This window comes from Sitophilus oryzae, unplaced genomic scaffold, assembly GCF_002938485.1.
Source record: "Sitophilus oryzae breed Bouriz unplaced genomic scaffold, Soryzae_2.0 scaffold_1167_pilon_pilon, whole genome shotgun sequence".
NCBI classification, from domain to species: domain Eukaryota; kingdom Metazoa; phylum Arthropoda; class Insecta; order Coleoptera; family Curculionidae; genus Sitophilus; species Sitophilus oryzae.
In genome coordinates this window covers 629,155-642,258 of record NW_022145801.1, presented here as the reverse complement: position 1 = coordinate 642,258, position 13,104 = coordinate 629,155, and the positions used below count along the sequence as shown (strand labels likewise).

The following is a 13,104-nucleotide window of genomic DNA, read 5'->3' as shown; positions in this document are numbered from 1 at the left end:
AACGTTCGTTGTACCGACGTTGGACTAGTACTACAGCAAAGTAGAAGCTTCTGCGACGTCGAATAAACGTTGTCTTGTAACCTTTTTTGCTTAAGTGATCTTTAGGTGATTCGGACAACGTAGTTACAACGTTGGACAATATAGAGTTTTCCGACGTCAGTTTCAGGACCTATTCCAACGTTATGCAAACGTCGTCTGTTTTAGTAATTCCAACGTTGTTTAGATTTCCTTATTCTTACGTTGGTAGGATGTCGGGTCACTACCTTTTTGCAACTGTATTGAACCATAACCTTAAATCTTAAATTTTCACTTCATTGTTCTGTTCAGTCAGACAGTTCCCCATATAGCACGTCTAAATGAAATTACGTTTCTACAAGGGAGACACATGAGAAACAACATATGTTAAAGTGAACCTAAGTGTTCATCTAGTTCTAACATATACATATGAGATACACGCAGGTTTATATTGATAGAATTGTGTGATACAGTGTTTACTAGTTGTATACCGTATGCACTCAAGATTCTAAAGAGTTTTTTGTAACGTAACAAATAATTATTAAAATGATGAAATCTGACGTCGGTATATGAGACATACAATGTATATGTCATATGTATGTGTGATACTTCGTATCATAGTTGTGCCTATAGTACACGCCTTGTAAAAATGTGACGTATACACATAATATAAATATCTATATAGACACTTTGTAATAGTGTACTGTTGTGTCTACATTCTAGCATGAAATGAAGGTGTGCGCATGCGCGGATAGCCTCAGCGTAGGTAGGGAGAGGATGAGTATGCTAATAAACCAACTGCTTGGAGGGAACAGAGGAGAAAAAAATGACTAAACGAGGTCCACCAAATCGTGGCGATATACCAGTGTTTACCATTTTAGTATGTTGTTATACTAGATACTTATCTTTTTAATACATTTTGATACAAATTCTGCTCTTTTACAGAGTTTTCTTACTTCTGGTTTCTGCAGTGTAAATAATTATTATTGTTGTGTTATTTGCGCTATTGCGTTCGATGATATAAATATAAGAATTTTATTTTTTAATCACTTAATCCATTTTATGGAAGAAAAATGGTACATTTAATACAAAACAAAAATGGAACAATTTTAAGGCTACTTCTCTTGAACTTACGATCGAGATACTTTTGGAAAATACAAAGTTTTGCCTTCCTAATTTTCGTTCTAAAAAGATATAATTGGTATCATTGAATAAATATTTCTTAAAAAGAACGAAAAGTTAGGCATCAAAACTTGTATTATTTCCTAAATTCGTTCATAAGAAATAGCTTTATCTAGCACAAGATGTATATACGAAGCAAAATACATACGTATACACGCGGAAGTTACAACTGCAATGTGTAAATATAGTTTAAACGTAATATACAAGCACTGTGTATCCTACGGCACATTGTGTATCCCTTACTTTGTGTAAATGCTATACTGTGGCTATATTGTGAGGCGGACGTTTAACCTTTGTGCATACTTGTTGAACTACAATGTCTAAACGTAGCATATTTACATCGGGGGAATTGTGTCACCCTGTGTCTACATCTAATAATGTAAACACATCGTAAATGTGATTTAATGTGCTGTATGGGTCAGTGCTGTTTTTGTTTTTATAAAAAAAAAATAATTAAAATGGGACATAAGAAAGGTACATATAAAACTTAATTTAAATATACATCGACATATATTACCGATAGTTTATCTACTCCCTCGTTTATTTAGATTATAGAGGGCGGCACAAGCTAGACTCTAGGATGACTAAATTAGGCAATCTTGCGACTAGTATACTACCTGTTAAGGCCGAACTGCGACTTTATTAGTCCAGTATGCGACTACTCGAACTACTCCATCTTAATCTCCAAAACAACAAAGTGCAAGCCGCCATGTTGTTAAATAAGAAAATGTTTCGTTTTTAAAATAGCAATTCCTGCTTTTGAATACATTAACTTGAAATATTTGACCCTAAAAACACGCGGAAACAATTTTTTCGACTGCGAATGAATTATTCTCATTTTACTAAAAAAAAATTCAAGAAAATTTTTAAAACTTCTTTAATTTTAAGGCCCATTAGTATTTTTCAAAGTAGAAACAATACATTTATCAATAAAGTTTTTTGCGTTTAACTTTTTTTTGCCTTGGGTAACGAGTTACAGAGTCGGTTAAAGTGTTTCAATAATTATGATCTTCAAACATCCTCCACACTTAAATACTTTTGTTTTGTTTTCCTTCACTGCCATCTGACATATGTCTCTAACTAAACCATAAAAATAATATTTTTACTATAATTATCCCAATTTAGGATAAAACGCGACTTAGACGCCATATTAGTTTTGTATTTCTGTGAATTAGGATTTTAAACAGCGTTGCAGATTGTAGTAAATTAGGCTTCTAGCCAACGTCGGTATCCAACGTCGTTTCGACCCAAAAATTATTCTCCAAACTAGTGCAGACTAGGGTTGGCACGAGGTTGTGCCGACGTTGCGCCCCGACGTTTGGTCGCGTGACACAACGTTGTCCCGACGTCCAAATGCTGCTTGGGTTGTTAAATGGATTTAGCAATGTCATAAACGTTCTTCTCTTATCTTATTTCTTCTTAATACAAATAAAAATTATAGCTATAGTTAAAGTAAAACATGATACCGTGCTGGCAACTCTTACTTTTGGGTCGGTATTTACATGTGCGGACGTAATTCGCATAGGGATCTTATTAAGTCGGAGTGAGAGAAAGGCGACGGTGTGCTGTTACGGCGTTGCCACATTTCTCCGGTACGTTTTTCCCTATCAAGTAAAGTAAAATTACGATCGCAAACCGCTTATTTTTAAAAGACTTTTTTTTCGGAAAGATAACTTGAAAAAATCATTAGATATGTTACTGAGCGTCTGATGTTTAAATGAGAAAAATTCGATAGGCTTGTTTTTTCTCATTCAAAAATTTTAAAAACCCGTACATTTACTTTTAGTGCATAACAATTTTCAGCAATCGTGTAATTTTTTTATTTGTAAAGATTTTCACATACTGTCTGTGAAGAAAATATAGCAGAAATATTAAGAAAGTGTTTGGAAAAAACTACAATTAATTATTTCTAATGGATTTGGAGCTATCGATCTTTGAGTTCTAATAGCGCGACCACTGTCGAACATCAACTCAATTCCACTTAGTTTTACCAAAGTTGTTTCTAACTTGCATTTAAAAATTTACAAGCTATAGGGAAAATTACAACTCATTAATAAATAAGCAAATAAAGTATCACCAGACGTAATTAAATCGTAAATGCGAACGCATGATTTACACCCTTCTCTAGAATTTTAAGTACTGATTGGTGTACTGATTGGGTCGATCGGTCGACCGCGACGAATCTGCTGTATCCCCTTCCACGTCTCTTAGCATTGTGCATAGATTATCGGTTTATTTCATTCGTTTGGCAACGTTTTTACTGTTCTCTCTTTGTCCAGTACATTATAAACGCATTGTACATTCTTACATACGGAAATCTCGACTCAAAACTAACCTTTGCCAGCCCTTAGTATGATTAAAACTTAAAACCATATTTAGAATAAACATTATTTACTAAAAACACAGAATAAACATTCTCAGCTAAGCATAGTTTGTAGGGAGACAGGTTATTTCTCACCCTCCTCTGACAACAGTTGTTCATCCTCTGAGGAGTGAACATCTACTTCCTATAAGGGTATACACCCTTCCACGGTTGGGATTTAGCCCTCCGTGCCCTTCACAGTCGAGGAACTCATAAGAGGATAGGACACGAAAAAATACCAGGACTGTTTGGGACCTAGATTGGGTTCGCCAAATAGTAGAGACACTTCCCAAAGGAGCAGCATAAAAAACATCACGGAGGAAAGAAAAAAGTTTTCAAGAACAACACAATGGAACTAAAATATTTTACTGTAGTCGAACTAGAACAAGCAAGTACCAATCTTTCGGCATATAAATCACCTGGTCCTGACGGCATGCCAAAAGATGTTCTTAAAATAGCCATTGATGTATGGCCGGAGCTACTACTACACTGTACTACCGAAGTACTACACAGTAAATGAATGTCTTCTTTTTGGATATTTCCCAAACAAATGGAAGCAACAAAATTTGGTCCTTCTACACAAAGCCAACAAGCCAATAGAGAATACGTCTTCTTATAGACCAATCTGCCTAAGATACCAGTGCCAAACTCCTGGAAAGATTAATACTACAAAGAATGGAGGTCCATGTAGACAGCATAGAAGGATTATCACATCGACAGTATCGTAAAGGAATATTGAACATCGACACAATAAATCGAGTAGTCACTATTGCAAGGAGTGTAAAGGAAGGGAATTGGGAAAATAAAGGATATTGTGCATTAATAACTTTAGATGTCAAAAATGCTTTCAATATTGCAAGATGGGGAGAAATTATACAAGCCTTGGATAGAAAAAGATTTTTTTTTCCATAACAAGGGGCCGTCCTCTGCCGGAAACACTGCGACCTATGAGGCCTATTGTGTTTGTCCCCCTTCTATATCTGCGCCCATTCTCCTATCCCTGTACCCTGCCCTAGCGTATGCAGATCCTTGATAAGATGGGAGCATAGTTCCTCCGGTTCTAGCCTAGCTTTCCCAAACCTTTTTTGTAGAGAATTCAATTTCCTACAAACACGTGAGACGAGATATGTTTTTCCAAATAATATATACCGAGATATAGTTTTTTTCCCAAGGAGCTTCCCCACTTTATCACACAAACGATAAGGTCTCGCATCTCCTAGAGAAAAATCTTGGGGTTACTAACAAAACGAAATATTTTATAATAATATTTATATAATTTTTATTATACAATAAATCACATATTCGATTACATATTTTATAATTAAGAAGCTGAATATTTCGCAAATCGGTAATTTAACCCAGTCGTGGTGCCGATGTGACAGGGGCACCTTGCGGACTGAAAGTTATCCTTGGAACAAATCCAGACTCGCCATCCACGGAGTACTCCACGTTCATTAGCCTTCCATCTGCCAACAGGACGTAGTAATTTCCAACGACGCGTCCTTGGGCGTCTCCAGATTCAGTCTGGCCGAAGAAGGTGCTCGAAGGAGAGTTGTCGACTTTATATTCAAATTCGTACTGAAAAATAAGTGTAATTCAAAATTAACATAAGATCTTGATAGGTCTTTAGCACAGCAGCCCACGGCCACACAGAAAGCGTTTTTTGCGTTTTTAGCGTGAAGCGTCTTTAGCGACTAAAACAAAATAACATGATTATATCGGAGTGGCCACACCAAAAGCGTGTAACGTTCGGCGTGTCTCGCAAAAAACGCAAATGAAAACAATCAAGTTTTTGATACAATAGTTTTTAACACGTAAAAATATTTTTTTTGCGTAACACAAGGTTTTTTACCAGAAACAATAAGTTTTTGACGCGTAAAAAAAAGCTTTTTGCGTGTAACAAATAGTTTTTTTACACGTAAAATATTTTTTTTTGGGTAAAAGAGATTTTTACTAGAAACAATAGGTTTTTGACGCGTAAAAAATAGTTTTTTACGTGTAACAAATAGTTTTTTACACGTAAAAATATTTTTTTTGCGTAACACAAGGTTTTTTACCAGAAACAATAAGTTTTTGAAGCGTAATTAAATATTTTTTTACGTGTAACAAATAGTTTTTTACACGTAAAAAATATTTTTTTCGGGTAAAAAAGTTTTTTTTAAGAGAAACAAATAGTTTTTGACGCGTAAAAAAAGGCTTTTTGCGTGTAACAAATAATTTTTTTACACGTAAAATATTTTTTTTTGGGTAAAAGAGTTTTTTACTAGAAACAATAGGTTTTTGACGCGTAAAAAATAGTTTTTTACGTGTAACAAATAGTTTTTTACACGTAAAAATATTTTTTTTTGCGTAACACAAGGTTTTTTACCAGAAACAATAAGTTTTTGACGCGTAATTAAATATTTTTTTACGTGTAACAAATAGTTTTTTACATGTAAAATATATTTTTTTGGGGTAAAAAAGTTTTTTTACAGAAGCAATAGGTTTTTGACGCGAAAAAATTAGTTTTTTACGTGTAAAAAATAGTTTTTTACACGTAAATTTTTTTTTGCGTAAGAAAGGTTTTCTACCAGAAACAATAAGTTTTTGACGCGTAAAAATTGTTTTTTACTTGTAACAAATATATTTTTACACTTAACAAATAGTTTTATACGCGTAAAAAATAGGTTTCTACCAGTAACAAATAGTTTTATACGCGTTAAAAATAGTTTTTTACGTGTAACAGTTTTATTCGCGTAAAATAATAAAAATAGTTTTTTACGTGTAACAAATGTTTTTTTACGCGTAATAATTTGATTCACTTTTACAAAATTTGTATTAAAATATCAGTATTTTTGATAAACACGTGGACTGCTTACAAATACAGGTCGCGTCACTACGTATTTCTAAGCCGTTAACACGTTTCGTTACAACGAGCTCGTGTGTCAGGGCCGTCTCACTAGCTCGTATGTCACGGCCTTGAATTTTTACTCCCAGCGCGCGTAAAGACCACCGCGCTTCACTCCAAAATGTTTCATAAATCATGTCCTAAAATTGCATTAGCAACCAGAAATATTTACTATTCTATTGTATAATTATAATTATTTATTATATTATATTATAATTATAACAAGTACTAACCACAACACTACAACATAAAAAAACTATACACATATAAACTAAAATTTTTAAAATAAATGGTAAATAATAATTATTATTTTTACACACACCACTGGCACTAGTAGTAGATTGTGTTTGTCTCCGAATATATGCCCCGGCCCGTCCAAAATTCAATCCCAGCATCTTTTATCTTCGTCTCTTCAACGCTAACGGGGCCGATCTCGCCTATCCCTTTCTCACAGGACTGATTGTTGGACGGGCCGAGAATCCACGAGCTTGCGACGTTACTAATTGACATATTGATAGAAACTGCAGACCTGCCGCGTCTTTTACGTATTTTTAATGGACACAAATCGAAAAAATCGCTTAAAACGGTAAAATCGCAAAAAGCGCTTGAGACGCAAAAAACGCAAAACGCTAAAAACGCTTTCTGTGTGGCCGTGGGCTAAGGTTAAGTCTTATTTTACCAACTTAAATGTATCAAAAAGAAACAATTTGGAATGCATTGAGGGATCGTTTCTATGCACCAGATAGTACAACTACAGCCAAGCACCAAACCTTATGATAAGATAAAATTTTAGGAACTGCACACAGTTATTACATATAGAAGTTGAATTGAATTACATATAGAAGATGTTATGATGATAGAAGTTAAAGAAATTCTTCATTTCTAAAAATTTTAGGAGTTGTTCATCATGACGATATACTTATTCCATACAGGGTGTCTCAAAAAAACATGTACCATCTTTCGTGGGGAGATTACTCACGCAAAAATAAAATTTATTTTTCATATCAATATAGGTGCGATTGTACTTTGTTTCGTAGCTACAGGGTGTTAACCTTTAATTTTTTTTCGATTTATTATAATTTTCTACAAAGTACTTTTTGCGTTTCGAATGAATTTTTGAGGGTAAAAATTACTATAAATGCGACATATTTTAAAACTAAAAAAATGTCGACGTATTCAACAGGGACGTGCATATGGGTTATAACTGGAATATTTTTCTAAAAAAAGCATCTACGCCACTGACTTTTTTTACTCTTTTTAACAAAACAGTGTATGCAGTTTAATGCCGATTGAAAGTTGTCTCTTCATATTTTGTCGATTTCAACAATTTTATTAACTTGCCTTGATCCAACTCCAATAGCAACCTTTAAAAAAATAATATCATTAGCTAACGAACGTTTTAAATAAGTACTCATTGATTCCTCATCAAAAAAATATGAAAAAAAGTTCCTATAAATATGAGTATGGAAATGCATAGTTTTAGAGCTACAGAATGTTAAAACTTTTTAAAATTAGGGTTGGGCTAATAGTAATAGTAATACTATTGAATAATAAATTAATTAAAATATAATTATTTATTCATTTTATTTTAATTTTATTGACAATTATTTTGTTTAATAAAATTACGTTTGTCTCATCAAGGAGGCCGAATTCGACAAAATATCCAGAAATAAATTTAATTGGCATTATACAGCCTACATAATTTTGATATCAAAAGAAAAAAATCAGTGGCGCACATGTTTTTTTCTTGGAAAATATTCCAGTGATAACCCATATGCACGTCCCTGATGAATTTACTAGGAGTTTTTATCATTAAAATATGTAGCACTTGTATTAACTTTTACCCCCAAAATTTAATTCGAATCACTAAAAGTAGTGCTTGAAAGAAAAGTATAATAAATCGAAAAAATATTAAAACTTTAATACCCTGTAGCTACGAAACACAGTAGCATCGAACCTATGTTGATATGAAAAACAAATGTTATTTTTACGTGAGGAATCTCCCCACGAGAGATGGCACATGTTTTTTGAAACACCCTGTATACAATTTATTTATAAAACAGTAAAACTATTGAGTCAATTAATTACTGCGAACTTACCGGTTGTGGTGGATAATTTTCATCGGAAGATCCTGGAATCCTTCTTTGTGGAAATTGTGGCAGAGCGTAACTATATTCCACCAAAACAATTAGTGCAATTGCTAAAACCACTGTATAAGTCATAGCAGCCATTGTAGATAGATTTACTAGAAATAATAATTATTTTTATACAGGGTGTCCCAGAAATAAGTGCAAGTATTTTAAGGGGTGGTAGATCTCGATAAAAGAAACATATTTTCTCTTTATCATTTTTCAAATAAGTCCAAAATAACGGAGTTATTCTGCTTAGAAGATTTCCAAAAAAAAATTATTTATTGCTAAAATTTTGAGAACCACTGGATTTTTTCTGGATTTTGTTTTTTGTAAATTTAATCTGAGACCTATATTGCCATATTATTAAGAATTTATGTTTTTAACTAAAAAAAAATCCAAAAAATTTTTCAAAAAATTTCGAATTTTCAAATTATTTTTTTCGCGAAAAAACCTCAAGCGTGTTTCTGGAGTCGAACTATACTACCAGTGAAAATACTTGCACTTATTTCTGAGACACCCTGTATAGTTTAATATCTCTTCGGAAGTATACGAATATTTCAAATTTCCATTGAATTGAGCAACTTTGCCAATTATTTGTCAAAACAATATATCTACTACTGTACAGGGTACAACTGTGTGCCAAATTTTGGCGCTTTTAAGGGGAATCACCCTTTTCTATAGGAGACTTAAAATTACCTTTTTAAAAATATATATAGCACACTTGATATTTTGTTATAGACCCCTTCGAAATACAGAGCTTTTAAAAGTTCGCCACTTTTAACAAGTAGGTAGGCCTTGGACCCCTTGTTGATGATCTGCTCCTAATGGAACTCGAAAACATATTTTTCCAGCAAGATGAGGTGTGTGACTGAAGTTATCAGTAAATTTTTGCAGCCAATTTCGAGAATAATTGAATAGCAACCAAGATCCCAGCTGTTGGCCGTCGAATCCGCCGAACTTAGCGCCTATGGATATTTATCTTCGCGAATGAATAAAGGTTCTTATTTTTAAATTGCCCGTATAATCTAGACAAGAATTAAAAGTACTTGGTGGTTATGCGAGAAGGTATCTGCCACCCCCACTGAGTTACTGAATTCCGCGAGAAATGTTCAGAAACTGTCCTGTCTGTCCATAACAGAAGACGATCGACATGTCGAACACCTGTAGCAAACTCTCATGTCTTGGTTTGCTATTTATTTTTTATTGTTTTGAGATATAGTATATGTTGATGTATTAAATATAGTTTAAATTGTTATAAAATTCTGCATCTCCCATTGCAAAATTTTCGTTTCTATTGTTGCTCACAGCTAGAATTTTTTTGCATTACAGCCGACGCCGTTCAAAGCCTACTTAGTCAAAGTAGGCGAATTTTTAAAAACTCTATATTTCGAAGAGGAATCGAGCAAAATATCAAGTATATACTATATCTTTGGAAAGGTAATTTTAAATTTTTTTCAATAAATTAAAAATATAGAGAGAGTCCCAAATAAAAAATCAATTTTTCTGTTGATAATTCTTAAATTATTAATTTTTAAAAAAAATATACTTAGACCATTAAATTCTACGTAAAAAGGTGCTTTGGAAATGTTTACAAAAAAATACAAAATTTTCCATAGCAAAAAAGTTACAGCGATTTGTTAAAAATGCACATTTTCTAAAAACACCCCGTATCTCCGAAACGGTAACAGATATCGATGTGCGGTTTTCACCATCATGTTTTTGATAAAAATTGAACTTCACACACCGATATTTGTTTTCGTCTATCTCCTATAGAAAAGGGCGGGCGTTTCCCTTTAAAAGCGTCCAATTTGTGGGTCAAATGTACGCATAGGTACAATAAGGTACAATTTGAATAGCATATTATAAACTGCTAACAGAAAATTAATTATCTTTGAATAATTACCCATTTAAAAAAATGAGAATTAAAACGGACAAACACCAAACTAAAAGGGAAATTAAAACAACTTTGGTTGCATGTCATCAATGACACCATGCGTCGTCTTATGGAGTTTGCTGGTGGTCGTATTATGATGTTAATATAATATATATATATATATATATATATATATATATATATATATATATATATATATATATATATATATATATATATATATATATATATATATATATATATATATATATATATATATATATATATTATATATATATATAATATAATCAATAATAATTTCCCTTGCATTAATACAGGGTGTTTCAAAAAACATGTGCCATCTCTCGTGGGGAGATTCTTCACATAAAAATAAGATTTATTTTTCATATCAACGTAGGTCCGATTCTGCTTTGTTTCGTAGCTACAGGGTGTTAAAGTTTTAATAATCTTTCGATTTATTATAATTCTCTTCCAAGTACTTTTAGCGATTCGAATGAAATTTTGAGGGTAAAAGTTACTATAAGTGTTACATATTTTAATGCTAGAAAAGTGTCGAAAAATTCATCAGGGACGTGCATATGGGTTATCACTGGAATATTTTCAAAAAAAAAAACATGTGCGCCACTGACCTTTTTCTTTTAATAGATAAACGCAATTTTTGTTAATCGCAATAATTAATAAAATTAAATTAAAAATAAGATTAATAGATTATATGTTTTACCTAATTTTTATTAAATATTATTACTATTAAATATTATTACAATTAGTCCAACCTACAGCAATTTCAAATAAAAAAATAATGGTATTTAAGATAATTACAAAAAACCTAATTTTAAAAAGTTTTAACATACTGTAACTCTAAAACTATGCATTTCCATATCCTTGTTTATAGGAACTTTTCTTCTTATTTTTAGATGAGAAATCAATGTGTACTTATTTAAAACTTTTGTAAGTTAATGATATTATTTTTTTTAAGGTTGATATTAGACTTGGATCAAGGCAAATTAATAAAATTGGGTTTATCTCATCAAGGAGGCCGAAATTGATAAAATATCAAGAGACAACTTTTAATCCGCATTAAACTGCTTACACTCTTTCGCTAACAAGAGTTAAAAAAGTCAGTAGCGTACATGCTTTTTTAGAAAAATATTCCAGTGATAACCGATATGCACGTCCCTGGTGAATATGTTGACACTTATTTAGCTTTAAAATATGTTGAATTTCGACTTCAAAATTTCGTTCGAAACGCTAAAAGTACTAGGAAGAAAATTATAATAAATCGAAAAAATATTAAAACTTTGTCACCCTGTAGCTACGAAACAAAGCAGAATCAGACCTATATTGATATGAAAAATAAATCTTATTTTTACGAGAGGAATCTCCTCAAGAGAGATGGCACATGTTTTTTGAAACACCCTGTATATGGGTTAAGAAATCCCCAATAAATATTTTGACAATTTTTTTCATTATGACAATTAATAATAAAAGATGAGATATTTAAAAACTTACCAATTTCGTTAAGTTAAAAATTAATTAAAAAAATCCAAATTTCGATCATATAGATACAGCACTGCACATCTTTCATTAAAGAAATAAACAATTAACGGAAGTCCTAGCGCTTAAATAGCTTCTTGGCATTTCTTGTTGCGATAGAAATTTTAATTTCTTCAAAGGGAGTTTTGACAAGGCCATTACTATTGTACTCATCTCCAAAACATGCATAGATTATTGACTCCCCCTCAGTCATTAGTTCATTTTACCGCAAGGATTTACTTAGTTCGATAATAATTATCGATAGAAAAATTTAAATACAATATAACCAAATATATAAAATATCACTTTAATTTAAATGAGATAACACGCAATATTAGTGCGGGAATAAAGGAGAATCAAAGAACAAAGATGTATCTACAAAACACCTCTTTTTGTTCAGTGTAATCGGAATATGATTATGTTTAACAAATTTCACAAAAAAAAACATTTATTAATTAAAAGTTATGTCAAATAATATTCGCTTTTGTGCTGTAATTTTGTGCAGGGGATGCTACCTGCAATATAATTTATGTTTTTTAACATATTTATTCAAAAATATTTGCTCCTACAGGGTGATCCAGGCGTCCGAAAAAGTTCTGTATTAGATTTTTGGTTTGTAATTTTTGTTTCATTTTTTTTACGTTAAGGTGAGGGTAATGGTAACGCACATTTTAAAAATATTTTTGTCAACATACAGGGTGACTCAAACATATTTTCAAAGTAAAGTTATGTATTTTTAAATAGAATATGTATTTATACTTTTTTTTATATTATTTTTTTAATCTATTTATTTTTGACCTAGTAGGAATATCCGTGTTTAACAGTTTGGGAGCTATAATAAGAAAATGATCGTTTAAACCTAGCCGAACGATGCCTGGGAATATTATAAGGTGTTTTTATTTCTCACGTTAAAAATGTGCTCTATATGCCTAGATGTCAGCTTCAAATGCAAATACCGAGGTTGGCCGCTCTTAAGCAGCATGTGACAGAAACATGCAAAATGTAGTTTTTGGCGATAGTACATATTTAGCCAGCCCAACTCCTTCAGTTCCCAACTTAACATGGTCTCGTTCACTTAAACATCAAACGGCTCTTCGTT

General features: G+C 32.1%; 1 protein-coding gene across 1 annotated transcript; it reads right to left on the bottom strand.

Moving 5' to 3' along the window:
* Positions 1-4,862: 4,862 nt before the first annotated feature.
* On the bottom strand, positions 4,863-12,126 carry LOC115887964 (pro-resilin-like). The gene is made up of 3 exons (XM_030907539.1): positions 11,982-12,126; positions 8,546-8,691; positions 4,863-5,137 (listed from the first exon to the last, which is right to left on the bottom strand). The coding sequence occupies exons 2-3, from the start codon at positions 8,675-8,677 to the stop codon at positions 4,913-4,915; spliced, it is 357 nt and encodes a 118-aa protein (XP_030763399.1). The 5' UTR covers positions 8,678-8,691; positions 11,982-12,126; the 3' UTR covers positions 4,863-4,912.
* Positions 12,127-13,104: the final 978 nt, after the last annotated feature.